Below are 19461 nucleotides of genomic sequence, written 5' to 3'. Positions count from 1 at the left end.
ATTTTCCCCTTTTTTCTGTTTCATGTACATGTATGTCTTATTAGCTTAACATGTCTGTGTTTGTAAACTTATCTTGCTCATCAATCCACGTAGCTTGCAAATAATATTATTGCTGGCTCCTGTTCATCCATGTTATCCATTGTAATTTGTTTTGTGTGTGTTTTTTTAAATAATGTTAAGCTCATCTTCATTTCTTTCCATCAGGTTTTCTGCATAATTCAAATGTTCAAATTGCTGTACAGTTGTGTAAATGGTTTTCTTTGTTTTTTACTTAACCTTTTCCTTGTGCTGCTACAAGTTTGTGAAAATGATGTATGTCAATGTTAAAACTATTTTTGCTTTATGCACGTGTTATAATGGGACCTTTGTTGGTGTACATTGATGACAATACTGACTCTGTTTTCTTTCCTCAATATTCATCTCCCCCTCTCTCGACCTATCTATCTCTCTATCTTCCTCTCCTCTTTCCCCCTCTGTATAAATATCTTCTTCTGTTTTTATTTATCCCCTCTCTGTTTCTTTCTCTTTTCTTTTCCCTTATATTTCTTCTCTTTCATATCCTCCCCCTCCTTCTTGTTTTCCTCTACATGTACTTCGTCTGTTTATCCTTCTCCTTTTGTCTTACCTCTTCTTTTCCTATATATTTTTCCATTACCCTAATTTGTCCTCCCTCTCTCTACACCCCCATCTTCTCTCCCCCACTTTCCATCTATCTATATCTATCTATCTATCTACATGTATCTATATATCCATCCATCTATCTACCTACATGTATCTGTCTGTCTATATATCAAATTTTCCCTCTGTCTGTCTATCTTTCTATCCCCCTTTCTCTCTCTCTCTCTGCTCCAACCTTCTCTCCACCTCTCCCAATCTGTCTTTCACATACACAGGCAATGATCAACAAACTCACCAAAGAGCTGCAAGCTGCCAAACAACGTGAATACGCCCTCCAGTCAAGAGTTCCCGGCCCCGGTCAAGGCGTAGGACGAGGGGGCGGCGGTGGGGGTGGCGGAGGCCCGATGGGACCAGGGGGAGCCATGCAGCAGGGTGGACAGGGGCAACCACAGCCACGCATGCACCTCATGGGTCAAGTCCGAGGGCCGTCGCAGATGGGCGTGTCCGGCAGTGGACATCAGGTACCGGTCCAGAGCCAGCAGTTGGCTAGCAATAGTCCCCTCCTCAGGAATATCGTGAGTGGATTCTGAAGAGGGAAATAAAACAAATAATACACTCCACACTAATACAATGAAATTTTAACTTTTTGAAATTGAATGAATAAGGAAATTGAATTGAAATTGAAATGTTAAAGTAAGCTCCGCCTGTGAGATTAAATCATTCAAGAAACTTTTCAAATGATTGGTAAATGATGACTATATAAATGCCCTCCAGAATTAGTGAATGCTGTCAAATTATGGAATCACCAAAGTGATCAGAAATTATCTCTAACATGCCAAGAATGACGTACTGCAGACAGAAAGGCATGTATAGGACTACGCATAATGATAGAATTTATAGCATTGATAAAGTTCAGTTCATCTAGTTGTCTAGTCAGTCTAGGAAGCAATATACATTACCCCAGTGTCAGCTCCAGCAGCTGTTCCAGTGCTTGGTCTTTTCAAGAAAAGTATCCATCTCATTTCAGCTATGTTATGTCAAATTTAGCACATTGTACATATAAAGCATGATGCTTCACTCCGGAGCTTTTAACTATTTTGATATTATTCCTGAATAACTTTTCAAATACCTGAAAGCTCTCTCTAATTTATTTAGAATTCCGCAAATTTAGTTCTCTTAATTACATGTTTGTATAAACACCATCTCTGGAGACCAGAGAAGTTGCCTTTTTAGAGAGTTAGTTGTTATGGTAACATTTCAATTTATCAAGTTGTGGATAATCACCTACTATTGGCCAACTTTTAGGTATGTCAAAAGCAACCTTTCCGTTATAACTTTGGAGCACTCCAGACTGAAAATCATATGTAAATAGATTAAAATTCATTGATCAAAATGCTGAAACTTAAATCAGAATTTGATCTTCATAAAGTGTCAAAACATAAAGTGTCATAATCTCTTGTCAGATTTTGATCAAACTTTCAGTGTATGTTTATCTGTTCGAATCATATTATTTTTAGCCTGGAGTACTACTTTTACTTAATCTAAAGTGTGACACGAATGTATGAATCTGAAAACTCATTTTGTTTGTTTTTTACCATCACAGGGTCCTCAAGGCCAACAACAACAACCAATGCAGTGGCAGCAATCCGGGCAACCCCAGCAACAGCAACAACAGATGATGATGCAGCAACAGCAACAAGGCGGGGGAATGGTCCGGCCCCAAGGGGGCATGGGGCAACCCGGGCAAGGGGGTGGAGGGGGCATGATGTCGGAAGATATGAGCTTAGTCGATCTTTTAAGCACGAGAGATGGGAGTAACTCGTCGCATATGTAATTAGATAGAAAGAGAGAGAGACAGAGAGAGAGATGGAAAGAGAAGACAAAAAATGTACAGGGGAGTGTTTATGGAAAGGTTTTGCCTGTGATTTTTGCTGATAGATGTTCTAAACCACTTCAAATCCTTGTATCGAACCAATTAATCTATGATAATAACTGGAATGAAAAAAACAAAAATCATGAAACCTTCCCCATGTATAAATAGCTTACGGATAGAATAGCACTACTGACAAAAATTTATGTATTACATGACATTATTATTATTATTATACTTTTAAAAAACATTATGGAAACAGAAAAAATACAACTGATTGTACAATACGGTGGATTCACATCACGTTGCACCATCTGGCGATTGCAGCGGACAGGTCAATTGCTAACTTTGGGGTCAGCATCACGCGCAGGCAGTGCACAGTGCTAGTGTACTGTAATGTGACTGTGATGCTTCAAAAATGAAAACCATATGGCAAAAGCGGAGGAAGAATTTACAGAGAGAACGGTTTAAATTTTGTAAAGAAATATTAGCAAATTTCTCTCCCACCTCCAGGACCCTGGTAACATCATCATTTTAACAGCATAATCGCATGCATGCACTTTCAGAGCTGCCAAGTAGTACGATTTTGCAACCAAAATACGGCAGTACGTTTTTTCTTTAAAAAATACGTTTTTTGTATTACAAAATCGAAATTTATTGAGAAAAATCATCTCTACATGTCTCTATTTCATAAAACGTACACAAATATGGTTATTAGATCAATGTAATTTCAGGTAACTTGTTGTTTTTTTCAATCATTTTGTAAAAACCAGGGTGAGATATACACAAGTTTCAATGTTTTTTTTTTTCATCTGCAAGAGCAGTGCACATTTTAGCTTGCATGCAGCTTGAGCGCCGCGATGGGCGAGTGCGCCAAGCATTTTATTATGAAATACTTTTTTGGGGGGGAAAAATACAAAATATTTATCTCACACGGTAAAAATACTGATTTTTGGTCAAAATACTGATTTTGGGGGATAAGAATACTGAAAATGCCAAATACAACTTGGCAGCTCTGCACTTTAGCATGAGCATGCACAATAGATTTGGACTTTTTGCATCCAATAGGTGGCGCTCTGTATCGTGAATCCACCCCATTAAGCCTTACTGTGAACCTATTGGCAGACCATTGACAAAAATGGACGACTGGTGATTTCAAGCATATCTGAATACACCCAATATGTGAGGAGGATTGAGATAAATGTGGCTGGAGCCATAAATGAGAGGGAAATTGATCCTACTCAAGAGCATTACTTTCCTTCAGCAAGAATTGACTTACAGGTGAGGTTAATGGAACAATTAATTGTATTTCTGATGTTGCAGTGCTCTGGCAAATCTATTTAATTACTCTAATATGCTTTGAAAGAGACCCTTCTTTTAAAAGAATACCATCCTTATCACTGAACAATACTCACTTTCTACAAGAATAATACAATTTTTCAAACATTCTTATAATGAGTTGATACATGTATCTTTATATCATTATTTGTTGGTATGAAATTGTTTGTTTTTACCTTGAAATTAATCTTGTAGGAGACAACTTGCTTTCATGATATCCATCTGAACTATGGGAAAAAACGCTTAGTAAGCAGAAAAAAAATCAGACCACCTTGACAAATAGTTGAACTCTGAAGCCCCTTTTACAATCTCAAGGGGGTGTTGCAACGAATATTTGCAATCAATTGGAAATATTCTGTTGTAAATTAAATCAAGTTTAGCTGTAGCAAAGAGGATTACACTCATTTTATCAAGGAGCCTGTTAACAGTCAATCACGAATTTGCAATTAATTGCAAGACTTATGACTGATTCGGGGACCAAAAATAGACCTGCAATTGATCGCAAGTCTCGTGCAACACCCCTTTAATCAGTTTGTGACATGTTTCATGTTTATTTTACAGATTTTATCAGTATATTGTGTAATGTACTTTAGAGTTTTGACTTTGAGAATAAGTCTAATGGTGGGCTCATCCATTCATAAAAAAAGATCATTCACCACAGTAGGGACTGAATAAATAACGCAATGAAATGCAATGCTTTGTCTTGTTTAAAGAAAAGCTTAAGAGCGTTAATGGGGCTAGCCTTGGCTGTATAAACCACCCTTAACCCTGTCTGTAATCATTATGCAAGAAGATAGTTATATTTATTTTAGATAAATGAAATGGATTGTATGGAAATGTGAAAACCAGTTTTGGCTTTGGAAGCGGTAGACATGTGTTGATGGAAAATCTTATACAAGTAATGTTTCTTGCCTTCAGAAGAGGTCAACCTTTGTTTAACCCCAATAGAATGGGAGGGGGGGGCATGATCACCCCCTCCTAGATGCTATGCGTGATCATTCCGGAATGGTTAAAGATAGCGCCGCCAAACTTTAGGACTATTATCTTTGAAGTCTTGTGGAACTCTTTGAGACCATTTTTGCAACATGTCGGTATAACATTGCGACACCACAAGACTTCTTATGAGACAATGTAATGCAGAAATTTGCTCATTATTATGTTTTGTGTACAAAGTCAATTGAAGATGAAATTCATAAAAAAATGATTGTTTTTCATTCTTATTGGTCTGCTTATTTAATTTAGGACTACATCTGTAGATCTATTTGTTTAAAGGTTGGTAATAATCTTCATTGAAAAGAGCAATGAAACACAAATAGATGAAAAACACAGAAATGCACAAGAAAAAAAAAATATGACAAAAAAATGGAGGCGCGATAGCTCAGTCGGTAGAGCGGGGACCCAGGTTCGATTCCCAAATGGTGCGCTTGTGCCCTTTGGTAAGGCATTTATCCTCATTACCAGGTCCCTCAGAGAGGACCTTAAGCCGTTGGTCCCCTGGTTGCTTGCTCACAGGCATACGTGCTTTCTTAGCAGTCAGGTAAAATACCTTGGTATATAAAAACTTTGGCTTCTGCAATTTTTTATAGAAACATTTGAATCATGCACCCCCCACCCAGTCCACAATACAACATGTACATCTCAATTACCCCAGTAATTTTATGGTTAATCATTGAATCATTATGTGATGAGATGGTTGAATCATTGACAGATTATAATGCAATGCAAGGTAGTCATCATGGGAAAAGAAACCAACCTTTGCACTAATCATCGTGCAAGAAGGCTTAATATCTCGAAAAGAACATTGCCTTGGTAAGCGGTCAACCCATCAATTATTTTCCAACAAGACCATTCTATGTAAATCAGGTATACAATCAAAAGGACAAGCTTTTAACAAGTATTTCCCCGACAAGAGACTGACCTTGCTTTGAGTATTATGCAAGGAGATGATTTTCATGTCATTCATTACAAGGATATGTTGCTGTTTCCAAGAATACCTTCAGGCAGTGGGAGACCTTGATCCGGAGGAGACAATGATTGGAGGGGCACTTTATTGTTTGTGAACAATGCTGTGCCCCTCCAATGCTTTGTCTCCTCCAGGTCACGGTCCGCCACTGCCTTCAGGTTGATTAAGATTGAAAATAAGCCAGCTAATAGAGAGCTGGGGCCTGTCTTACAAAGACTTGTAATTGATCCGATCAATCACAACTATGGAAAGCCAGTAAAGTCAATGCATGTTTGTTCAAACTTTTTCTAGATATGATGTATATCCATAAATTCATTGACTTCTTGACAATTTGGTGTGTTCTTCTTTGTTTACAAAGGACATTTTGCAAATTTCCCTTTGAAAAATTTATGACACTGATCGATTTCCTTAGAGTTACGATTGGTTGGATCAATCGCAACTCTTTGTAAGATGGGGGCCCTTGGCCCCTTCTTGCAAAGAGTTACGATTGATCCAATTAACCACAACTATGGAAAGCCAACAAAGTCAACATCTAAAATGCATGTTTGTTCACAATATTTTGTAGCTCTGATGTATATTCATGTATTAATTGTTTTCTCGAAAAGTCAGTGTGCTTCTCTTTGTTTACAAAGGACATTGTTCAAATTTCTTGTAGAACATTATTATGACAACAATGGATTTCTATAGAATTGAGGTTGATCAGATCAATCATACCTCTTTGTAAGACTGGACCCTTCTGTTTCTGTATCTGTTTATCGTAACTCCCATAGGAACTTGGCAGGACAGCGTTTTGCTAGTAAACGCCAAGCTGGTATATAACCAATTACCTAGGAAACATTTTATGTCTAGGTTAATCAGTCATTGTGGCTGACCTTATAGATGACAGATATTACTCTCAGGCCTTTTGATCAAAGTGGAGACAATGGCAGAGTTAGGGATGCAAACTCACAACTTTGCCATTATGAGTCCAATGCTCTAACCACTGGACCACATGACCCTGTTAGGCATAAGCTTTTAACAATACATATCTCCCTGACAAGCGACCGACTTTGCTTTGAGTATTATGCAAGGAGATGGTTTAATTTATTAGATTATGTGGCTGTTTCCAAGAATGCCTTCAGGTTGACCAAGAGAGCAAATAGGTCAGCAAATATATACTTGTAGGTCAGCAAATAATAGTATTGTTATGCTTTAAATGAAGCTAAGGCACCTTGTCGGAAGTCACAGCCACGTCTTTCCTGTAAGCTTTTACAATTTTTCATTGTGAAAACCCATAAATAAGATGACATTGATGACATCTGAGAAAAAAAAAATATATGAAAATCCGAAGTGAAAATGAGTGTGAGATATGCGAAGGATGTTTGTCCTGAATAAATTTATATATTTTATTCAGAATAATAAAATATAATAATGTGCATGCCACATTTGAGCGCGATTATGCGAACGGCAGCCAGGATAAGATGTGTGATGTCTCACACGACAACTTTCCCATCACCTTCATTATGTTACTTAAGATTACAAAAGAATGTGATCTTTTCTAATGCACAACTTTAATAAGAAAATGTGTTTTCAGCAAAAATGTTTGCTTTTATTTTTAACTGTCATTTAATTTAATGTTATTTATGACCAAAATAATGTCGCAATAAAATTTAGTTGAACAAAAAACATTGAAAATAAATAAGAACCCCAAAACATGAGAAATCCTACAAACAATGAAAACATATTAAGATATCGATTTTGATACTGGCAATTTTTTTTGTACAATTGTTAGTACTGTGAAAAAATATTTAAAAGAAAAAAATAGCATTCTTGAAGCTTCATTTATTCAATTAGAGCACAAGTATTTCATGAATAAATTAGCATAATTACAACATTAATATCCAATTGCATAGATTACATCATTCTCTGTAATTGTTAAAATTTTGGTCATGTTTGCATGATCCCCATCCAACACCTTGAGGAGGGGGGGGTTCATAATGGCCCCCTCTCGATCTGACAGTTGTGGCAAGAATAAAAATACCTCGGGAGTATTAGGGTTAAGTTATTTATAACTTAATAGCATCTTTATGTAAATAGCATCTTCACCAGTAATGCATAGAGAAGCTTTGAGTCATGCGTTGAGCCATGTGCAACATGTCAACAGCTGTATGAAAATGGCCCCCAGTTTAGACAAAGTAAACAGATCTTGTTTGAAGTAAAAGCTCAATGGTCAGTGTGACCTCAAATAAGTACTCCTTGTGCAATCTTAAAACAACTTGTGCCCCTCTTCAGTAACCAAGGGAAAACTGAGATAAAGAAAAGAATTTGAATATGTTTATGACAGATGAATATTGGTTAATCAGGACTTTGAAAGTAGCGTCCGATCTGTGATAACATACATGTAAGAAAATTGCTGGCTAAGAAGTTCAGAAGGTTATCTTTATGGGTGCAGACTTTTTTAACCAGGGGCTTCATTGTGACAGTTAACAATAAGTGTCATACATGTGACTTAACTGTTATCCATGCAGGCCAATTAGGTAATTTTAATCAGATTTGACAGAACTTTAACAGTTTCAAACCCTGTATTGCTAAGAGTAGAAACCAACCTTGGAAGTAAAAGATGCACATGGTCTTTGAGAAAAGAAAAAAAAAGTTTTTTAGTCCCAGGCGAGTGGTTTGAGCAGGAGGTGACAGCCAAAAAAATCAGAACAAAATGGAGGAATAGAATTGTAGGTATCACAGGCCTAATTCATTTCCCATAGACTCTCGTGTGTTAAAGTGGCACTTTAAAAAATTCATAAAAAATAATGAGGAAATTCGAGGGTTGAATGTTTACAACCAGTGGACAGGATATATGCCTGACATTCCATATCTGACCAGAAAAGGGTACCTCGACCGACTCATTTTAAGAAGAAATCGGCATTTATGTGGCCCTAATTCTTCCACCAGTAAAAAATTGTTCCAAAGTAGTGATATATCTTTCCAATTTGGTAAAAAGGAAGTTCAGTAGGTACCCTCCCTTGAATCAGTGTTAGATTGTCAATCATATTCATTTTTGTCAATCAGCAATATCAAATTAAGAAATTGAGCTATGGGTTGGCTCGAATGAATATCTTTGGCCTGCCAGTTGTAGTTAGTTGTAGTTGTAGCACTGAACTGTGCAAAGTGAAGGAAGATGAGACCTGGGCTCCGTAACACAAAGATTAGCGATCAATCGCTAAATGAACTGACCAATCAAGATCAATGTTACACGCGCATTCGGCGCAAAATACTGACTAGGAACCAATCAGAAGTGTTCTTTCATATCTGCTATTCATCGCAAACCTTTGTGTTACGGAGCCCAGTAGGTGTTATGCATATTAAGAACTACTATTATTATTATTATTATTATCTTATGATCACTGGGAGTGTTGGGAGAATCCACCCAGCCAATTTCAACTGGATCACAGCTCAATATACAGTTTTTGACTAAATATTAACTTCAATTTGCAGCAGCTAAAGTGGACATTCCTTCTTTGTTGATTTAAATTGCTGTTCACAAGCATTCATCAAAATTGTATTCAGGTTACTTCTTAATCCCAAGAAAACACAAGGGACAATTTCAAATATGTCCTCTCGCACAGATGTTCTTAAAGCCATGTTTAACATATGAATATGACTTCTGTATGCTGTATTGTGTAATTTCCATTGGTAGGGTGGGCAATGGCATCAGATTTGTGCTGTAGACATGTGTAAAAAATAGTATAGGTGAATTTGCCTCAAATTTTCATTCTATATTTTGAGTGAACAATGTAGCTAAATGAAGCAACATCTTCACATTTTCTGGTAGCCTAGTTGATTATCAATGTGACATGTTTCCATGATGGCTCCTCACAGAGGCTCAAACAGTCTCGGTCAGCATAAAGACTTAAAAATGCATATTTTCAGCCACCAGCTTACACAGTATAGCCTACGGGGATGGGCCAAAATGCTGTATGCATTTCCAGACACATTTTATGGAGCATTTGAGCCTTATTTTTCACTATTTAGGAAATTTTATGGTAAGTTTTGAGCAATGCCTTTGACAATGATGCTAATAAAGAATATATTAAGGTAATGTTTTTTAGTAGAAATACCGTTTCTTTTTTTCGTAGTCCTACCTACATGTACCATTGGTTAAAGTTGATATTCCTTCTTTGTAGTTTGAAATTGCTGTTCAAAAAATTGTATTCAGTGCAAGAACATTATGTATACCAGTAATTCTTGAAGACATGCATAACTTGTAAAGGTGACTGATAAGTTCATTTTTTGGGGGGGAATAATCCTTGATGAGCCTTGAGGAGTAATCCCTCCTAGTAGCTCTTCAAGGGATGGTCCGGGCTGAAAATATTTATATCTAATTAGAGTAAAATTCACAGAGCAAAATGCTGAAAATTTCATCAAAATCAGATAACTAATAATGAAGTTAGTGAATTTTAAAGTTTATCAATATTTTGTGAAAACAGTGACATGAATATTCATAAGGTGGGCTGATGACGTCACATCCCCACTTTCCTTTTTCTCATGTTATTACATGAAATCATAATTGTTTTAATTCTTTCATAAATGTTTAAATGATGTGTCTCCATTATGATGAAATAAGTTTAGCAAGAAATGACTAATGCTCATCAGTTGTCGATTGAATTGTTCTTGTTATTGGTACAATTTTTTTGAATAAACCTAATTTCATATCATAAAATACAAAATAACAAGTGGGGATATGACATCATCAGCCCACATAATGAATATTCATGAAGACATGCCTGGAACTGTTTCACCGGAATAATGCAAATCTTTAAAATTCAATACTGTGTTACATGTATTTGTTATCCAATTTTGATGAAATTTTCAGCATTTTGCTTTGTGAATTTTACTCTATCTATTGAGATATAAATATTTCCAGCCTGGACCATCCCTTTAAGCTATCCTAGGATAAACAATGTCCATTCATTAGTGTGAGGTGGCATGAATTCAATTTTTTCTTGCTCATTTCATTAAATTCTGCATTCAATATTTACCTTTGCTGATTATCCTCCTAGGGGGGTGTTTCACAAAGATTTAAGTGTGACTTAGAGTCCCACTTAAATTCCCAGTTGCGTATGGTATAGAAGACATCACCACATTGGTCAGATCACGCGAACGGGATGCGCACTATCGCGTATCCATCAATCAGATTGCGCATTACATATCATGTGCAAATCTAAGTCATACTTAAATCTTTGTGAAACACCCCCCTGATCCCTTTAATACAAAACCAAGTGATTGATAGTAAGATTTATATTAATGATATTATAATTTTTATCCTGAGCAGTGATATATGCCAATCCATCATAATTATTAATTGCTAAGCTTTTTGTTGTCAAACACTGTTATAATAATAATAATAATAATATGCAACATTTATATAGCGCTTAATACAAATGTTTCTAAGCGCTGCATACTATTACCCCGGCTTTAGCACGGCTACCCTGATCGGGCGCATCGAGCATTCAAGGAATTCCTTGTTATAATAATAAGAATAATTTACATTTATTATAATAATGATATGCAACATTTTATATAGCGCTTAATACAAATGTTTCTAAGCGCTGCATACTATTACCCCAGCTTTAGCACGGCTACCCTGATCAGGCGCATCGAGCATTCCAGGAATTTTTTTTCCTACCGTGTACCCATTTACTTCACCTGGGTTGAGAGTGTCAAATGTAGATAAACGCCTTGCCAAAGGATGCTAGTGCTGTGGTGGGATTTGAAGCCCGGACCTTGTGGTTCACAGTCCGGAGACTTATCCACTAAGCCACATCACCTTTATATAGCGCCATCTATCTAGAAATGATCTATTCCGAGGCGCATTGTTTATTATTATTATTACCCGTCTTTAGCCCGAGCTGCCTTTCACCGCTCAGTGCATTCAAGTAATTAATCCTGTCATGTACCCATTCACCTCACCTGGGTTGAGTGCAGCATAATGTGAACAAATTTCTTGCTGAAGAAAATTATGCCATAATAGAATAATTATAGGATTAGGATAGAATGTTCATCTTGGACAAATATGTATATGATCATGATAAGTTTCTTTTATACAGCTTTGAAGGAAAAGATGATGATTATTGTCTGTTTTGATTTTAGGATGTGCAATGATGTAAAGAGATCTCTTCACAAATATTACTTTGTCGAGCTTTCTTCCTCTGCTTATTTGGAAAGGAAATCTCTCTCTTTCTCTCTTTCTGTAATATGTATATTATGTAAAGTTTAAATTTTAGCGAACCTTCTTATGTCTCAATAGGTTAATTAAAATTTGAATGCATTGTCAAGCAAAGCTTGTTCCGTATCTGAAGGTCTTGGTGACAAAAAGATTCTACATCCATTTTTTTAATGTAAACTGCATTGTTATATTTTAACAAAAGAAATCAAACTCAATTTTTCCAACAACGAGAAATGCCTTTTATTTTAGATGTCTTTGTGAAATTTGGCAGAGAATTCTTTTTTTTTTAAAGAGCTAGTCAAAGCAGGTTCAGCCAGCATATGCCAATGTACATATGGCAAGCCATTTTAAGATTAATTCTTCTCAATCTCAGGAATTGCCATTTGTTAACAACACAAAATTATTTCTCATTATCAATAAATGGTAATATTATGGGAAGAAGTTGATTTCTTGATTGCAAGAATTAATTTCTTGATGAAAGGAAGTAAGGTGTAGTCTGACACACCACACAATCCATTTGATTGCGATCCAAAGATGGAGTGCATTGGAGACCGAATGATTTTGTTTTAACACACTAACTCGCATGATATACAGGCTAAGCCTTCAACAGATTATAAAAATTCTGAATTGGGTATGAATTCTAAATTCGATATTCCAGCTTGTAAATGCCTACTTAGCTTGTTAGATGCGAGCAAATGAGAGGCTGAATGTCATACATCCTTACCGATGTTCATTTGAAATGCTAACTTCCAAGACATTGTACAACACAAGTAGAGAATATTTTTATTTGTGCGAGGGAGCGACATTTCGCATTCGGTGAAAGAAAGAAAAACTCTATTCAACTCGGCTATTAAACACCTTATTGAATAGAGCAACTTTCTTTCACCTTTTGCCAAATCTAGCACCATCGCACTCATGCCTATTCGCTATTTTGCCCCCCCCCTGTAGGAATAAATGCAATTTAAATTGCAATTGTAATGATGCCGTGATTGGCAGCAATTTTAATCTGATTAAGACTTAAGTCCGATCATAAGGCTTGCAATGAGGAATTTTTATGTTATTCCTAGATATTACAGAACTTCAAATAGGATTTTTATCATTTAAATTTTCATGTTGAATGCAAAATGTAATTTTGTTAGCAAATCTGATTATGAGTAGATTATATAGTGGACAAATGGCTCAAATGATGAAATGAATTACCATATGGACATTGGCATACTGTTGATATTGCCATATGTTCAACCCTCTTACAGCATCAATGATGGATGTATTTCATTTTCAAATCATGATCGTGGTATCATTCTTGTATTATAATGTTCTGTTTCTGGTACTTTTTTACCATCATGTGCTTCAAAAAAGCAAAAATTAAATGCATTAATAAAAAATTTGACATATTTACCTCTGTTATTTGTTTTGGTTATTTAATTGGATGAATGCAAATGTGCGAGTCATGTTAAACAGGGAAGTCAACCCTAATGATAATGTGTGTTATTCTGATGGCCATGGTTTAGTTGAACCTTCGTTATTTAACTTATAATAATAATAATAATAATAATAATAATTAAGACTTATATCGCGCCAAATCCATTCTGTAGAGTGCTCAAGGCGCTTTTTAGGAAATTATAAAAGAAATTAAGAAGAATTGAACAGAAATGTTTTGAGGTAATGTTTGAAAGTTTCAGAAGTCAAGCACTGTTTGATGTTTTGAGGGAGGCTATTCCGTAGCTTAGAGGATGAGTAAACAAATGATCTTTCACCCCAGGTTTTGGAAATTTTGGGGGTAACAAGAGAATTGGAAAAGGAGGAACGTAAGGATCTTGAAGGGTTATAACTTTTGATAAGTGAAATAAGGTACTGGGAGATGAGCCATGAACACAATGAAAATCTTGAACATAATACGCTGTTTTACACTTTAATGGAATGTCAGGTGTCGACCCATTCATCAAGTTAAAATTCTTATTCCACTGCATAATGTTGTCTGGCACTTAATTTAGTCATGAAATGGGGAGAATAGGAGAATACGAAGAATGTAATGAATTCTAATTAGTTAATTGGTACATTTTGATTGCCACGAATATGACATGAATATTATTAAACCAAGCATTCCACAGAAGTGTAGTTGACGATTGTAGTTAAACTTACGGTTAAACCTAGATTTAATCATCAGAATACCAATGTGTTTTGGAGCAACCCTATAATGCCATGTTCACTTGTATAATTATATAATATTGACTGGTCTTGAGGGGAACATCAAATATATTGCCAGCAAAAGAATCATATTGGCCCGAGTCTTTAGACGAGGGCAATATATTTGATGTTCCCCGAAAGAAGGGCAGTCAATATTTTTATTATCATCCAAATCAGATATCTAGAGCAAAAATCATGATAACAGTGATATCTTTTAAGAATAGAGTTCTGTTGTGTCATGATAATATCAGTGTCTAGGCTCTGCACTTTACCATTATGACGTACTTGCAAGCGCCCAGATCCAGCGTTGTCTTTATTATGACGTAGATCGTTGGTGCGCGGAACATTATGAAGCGTATCACTTCATTCGCATCCTCAAAGGCCCGGATGTGAGACCAGGGAAAATACAAAGGTATATTTTGCGTCGTTTCTGCATGCAAAGTCAATACGCGCAATGAGACCGAGGAAAATACAAACAATATACCTATCCCTTCCTGATAATAATAAAATACAGGGAAATACGGTTTTGTAAATGACCAGCTCAGATGTCTGATACGGGTGATAATGTACAGTATTGTACAATGTTTATAGAGGAAGAACAGTCAATACTATAACTACTATACAAAAAGACAGCACTATATAGTTATGAAGTATGCTAGTTATTTAGTTGAATTCAAGAAAACGCAATATGATTTGTGTATGATTTTCTCAAGTCCTGAATTATTCCCGTAGTCCTTTGTTCCTTATACCTTGGTCACATTTGCTCTACGGCGTCCGTACGGCGAGTCGAAAACAGCCGTTTTAACATTTTATGTACGAGCTATACATATAGGTGGTTTGTATAAAAATGATTAAAACGGCTGTATATGTGACCGAGGTATTACCCATATGCAACACCAGACCTGCAAATTTTTGTGTAATAGTTTTTTTTTCATATAGTGTTTTTTTATCCTCATTCTACCATATACCACATTATATATACAAATGATCATTGTATTATAGGTTTGATCACAATAATATCTTGTTGCTTATATCTCTTGAAAAAAACCAAGTAAACATTAATGATATTTCTTCTTACTATATATATATATATATATATATATATATATATATATATATATATTTAATAACAAATAATTATGTTTTATTAAAAGAATAATTATAGAAATGAAGTTCATACCTGTAATTACATACTATTGTGGCAGTAAAGTAGGATGCCTACCATATCCTATCTCGTTCTCAATGAAAGTGTCACAAATTGCAAAATGAAAACATTGGTTGCTAGGTGGTGAAAGCGCATTGGTAATGCACATGAAATTTATGTCACAATGAATGTGAATATTCATGAAATAGATATCGTAAGCTGAAGCATGATGAAGAAAACATTGTTTCTTACAAACATTTTGGTAATAGGTAATTAAAACTCTATGAAACGATATAAATTTTGAAATCAAATTGAGATTAGAAATAAAATTGTTGATAAGTCGCATATTGACCAAAAGTCTCACTTCTCATGCTTCTCAATAAAATTGTTGATAATTCGCATATTGACCAAAAGTCTCACTTCTCAAGCTTGGGTTACCTAGAAAGCACCTTACAGATACATAAGAACAAGTATCATAAATTGTTACCATTAAACTGGTGACACTGACGTAAAAAAGAAAGGAAACTTGTATCAAAGGTACGGCCATGGGCACTGCAGTTGTACCCTCTTATGCCTATGTTGTCGAGGAACTACTGCATATAGCCTCTACATTCATTCATAGTTTCAGCTGGGCATCTTGATATGAGCATAACTGTTTTGTTGAAATGTATGTTTCTAATACAAGTTCCTCACATTGCATATGCTTCTGGGAGGAATCTGTTACACTTTTTGCTCTTTTCTTTATTTTTTACACTTTTTTCTCTTTCTTTCCCTTTCATCTTTTCCTTCTTGTTTTTCTTTTTTCCCTTTCCTTCTTCTTCTCCTTTTTCTTCTCTCCCTCCTTCCTCATTCCTCTTCCCCTATTTCTTCTTCTTTCCACGAAGTGCTTCTTAGCATCGTTCTTGGCACCCTACTTTCCTAAGCCCTATTAATATGTATAAACAGATAAAGATGATTTATCAATATTTATTTTTCTTCTTGAACCCTATTACTAGACTATATCGGCCTAGGGACCAAGGTCCATATCATCATAATCCTTAATCAGCAAAATGTGTCCACCTCCATTTGCAATAGTCAAATGATCAAAACAGTTTTTCAGCTTTACAGGGTGTATCAATAAAAAAGGGAAAAATTTAATTTCATAATTGTTTGTGAGCCAATTACGGAACTGATATTTATCAAACATCTATCATGCGAACATGGCAAAAGTTTTACTCATTAGTATCCCAGAAAATTTTCCATTAAACGGGAAGTCGGACCTGAAGAAAAGTTTGTGGCAAATATAGCAGAAAAAGGATAAAGAAATATTGAAGGTTTAAGGAAAATACAGAAAATATTAAGAAAGGTATTAGAATTTCAAGTTTTTGATTTGTGACATCATAAACGAGCAGCTGCCTCATAAGTTATGTAATATAAAATGAATAAATTCAATTTTTTTAATAGTTCGTGATGACTTATTTTTTAAAGGAAATACTCGCCGAAGAACAATATTGGATTCGTCTTCAATATTGTTCTTCAGCTCGTACAAGTACGCATCCTACTCAAGGCCATCCAATGTCCCCCAATTGGTTTTCTGCTACTTTTGCAAGAAACTTTTTGTCAGGGTGACCCCCCCCCCTCCTTTAAGTTTTTTGGACCGTTTCCATTGAACACCATATTTGCTTCAAGCACCAAAGCGCAATTTACCAGGTAGCTAACTTTCATTGCACATTGAAAAGGCAAAATCGTTTGCATAAGCTCGTAATCAATGCAAATTAACCCACCTGCTTTTTATCAAGAGTTTCAAAGCAAGTTATGATATCGCGTTCAAATAACTTTGGTTCAGTAAACAGGGGGCGGTTTAGAGACTACGTAATGTTGGCATGCACTAGTACACAAAGGGAAACTTTGAAACTTTACATTCTAAAAACAATCCGGGTCATTCGTATGTGGCCTTAACTACATAATCATTATTAAAATGGTGTACTTTATAAGATATATGATTTTATTTTCACAGAATTTATCTTCTTCTTTTTTTTTCAGGAAAAAAATGACAGTTCGGTTTCCCCTTTTAGGATACGCCCCTTACACCCAGTACAACACTCAAGGAAAGCAAATATTTTGACTTTAATAAACAAATACAGTTTTAAATTGGGCTTATTTGCTCAGTCCAGGTCCAAAATATATATTCAAATGGTTTCGATAAAAAGTGGATTGGGCCCTTATTACCCTGTATAAACTGTGTCCGAACAGGCCCTTCTTTATTATGGTGAGCACCTGCCAAGATGGCAAAAGTAAGATTTAGTTTAAAATTCTTTGGAGACTAACTCGGCCGGGGATCGAACCCACGACCTCCCATTCATGAGGTGGTCGCTCTACCACTAAGCCCACACCCACTCACAACATATTGTACATCCTTACACACCACACTCACACCCATATATATGCATACATCCACACACCATGCACATCACACCTTCATATCTCTATACATCCACACACCCACTCCCTCATAACTCTGTACATCCCACACCACACACCCACACTCTCATATAGCTCTATACATCCACACACCCAGACCCTCATAGGTCTATAAATCCACACACGACACACCCAGACCCTCATAGCTCTATACATCCACAAACCCACACTCTCATATAGCTCTATACATCCACACACCCAGACCCTCATAGCTCTATACATCCACACACCCACCCTCTCATAGCTCTATACATCCACACACCCAGACCCTCATAGCTCTATACATCCCACACCCACACTCTCATATAGCTCTATACATCTACACACCCAGACCCTCATAGCTCTATACATCCCCATACCACACACCCGCACCCTCAAATCCCTCTACATCCCTATACCACACACCCGCACTCTTATAACCCTCTACATCCTCACACCACACACCCACACCCTCATATCTCTATACATCCTCACACCACACCCTCAAATCTCTATACATTTTCACACCAAAAGCCGTCAATCCTCACGTAATTCACACAACACACTCAAACTCTCATAAATGTGAACGTCAACCACACATCCTCTCATATATCATCAAATAACACACCCACATCTCTTATTGACGTAAATATATATGCATCTCCTCACCATAAACACCCTCAAATCTTTGTACATGCTCAAACTGCACACCCTCAAATATCTGTACATGCTCAAGGCACACACCCACACGCTCAAATCGCACACCCACACACTTAAATCGATGTACTTGCTCAAATCGTACACCCACACCCTCAAAACTCTGTACTTTTTGTGTTTTGAATGCTCAAATCGCGCACACCCACACCCTCAAACCTCTGTACATGTCACACACCCTCAAACCTCTGTACATGCTCAAATGGCACACACCCACACACTTAAAACACACTTAGAAATATATATTGCTCAAACCGCGCACACCCACACCCTCAAATCTCTGTAGATGCTCAAACCGCACACATCCACACCCTCAAATCTCTTTTCATGCTCAAACCGCACACACCCACACCCTCAAATCTATATACATGCTCAAATCGCGCACACCCACACCCTCAAATCTCTGTACATGCTCAAACCGCACACACCGTCAAGCCTCTGTACATGCTCCAACCACACACCCTCAAAATTCTGTACATGCTCAAACCGCACACACCCACACCCTTAAATGTATGTACATGCTCAAACTGCACACATCCACACCCTTAAATCTATATCCACGCTCAAATCGTACGACCACACCCTCAAATCCCTGTACATGCTCAAACCGCACACACCCTCACCCTCAAATATATATTAATGCTCAAATCGCACACACCCACACCCTCAAATCTCTGTACATGCTCAAACTGCACACACCCTCAAAATTCTGTACATGCTCAAACCACACACCCGCAAATCTCTGTACATGCTCAAATCGTACACCCACACCCTCAAAATTCTGTCAATGCTCAAACCGCACACACCCACACCCTCAAATGTATGTACATGCTCAAACTGCACACATCCACACCCTCAAATCTATATCCATGCTCAAACCGCACGCACCCACACCCTCAAATGTATGTACATGTTCAAACTTCACACGTCCACACCCTTAAATCTATGTACATGGTCAAACTGCACACACCCACACCATAAAAAAT

The 19461-nt window shown here is 36.6% G+C and overlaps 1 protein-coding gene across 5 annotated transcripts in view; it reads left to right on the top strand.

Moving 5' to 3' along the window:
* Nucleotides 1-7128, top strand: part of LOC129268442 (mediator of RNA polymerase II transcription subunit 25-like) — a 37265-nt gene extending 30137 nt beyond the window's left edge. For 3 of the 5 annotated variants that reach the window (XM_064104470.1, XM_064104472.1, XM_064104469.1), the window contains 2 exons: nucleotides 894-1193; nucleotides 2222-7128. In XM_064104470.1, the coding sequence (XP_063960540.1) occupies nucleotides 894-1193; nucleotides 2222-2452 (531 nt within the window). In that variant the 3' untranslated portion in view covers nucleotides 2453-7128. The remainder of the gene's footprint in view (nucleotides 1-893; nucleotides 1194-2221) is intronic. The other 2 variants (XM_064104473.1, XM_064104471.1) reach the window with 1 other exon arrangement.
* The last annotated feature ends 12333 nt before the right edge of the window (nucleotides 7129-19461 follow it).

The sequence above is a fragment of the Lytechinus pictus genome, chromosome 9 (assembly GCF_037042905.1).
Source record: "Lytechinus pictus isolate F3 Inbred chromosome 9, Lp3.0, whole genome shotgun sequence".
Classification (NCBI taxonomy): Eukaryota; Metazoa; Echinodermata; class Echinoidea; order Temnopleuroida; family Toxopneustidae; genus Lytechinus; species Lytechinus pictus.
Note: the sequence above shows the minus strand (reverse complement) of the source record. Positions and strands in the feature narration are given on the sequence as shown.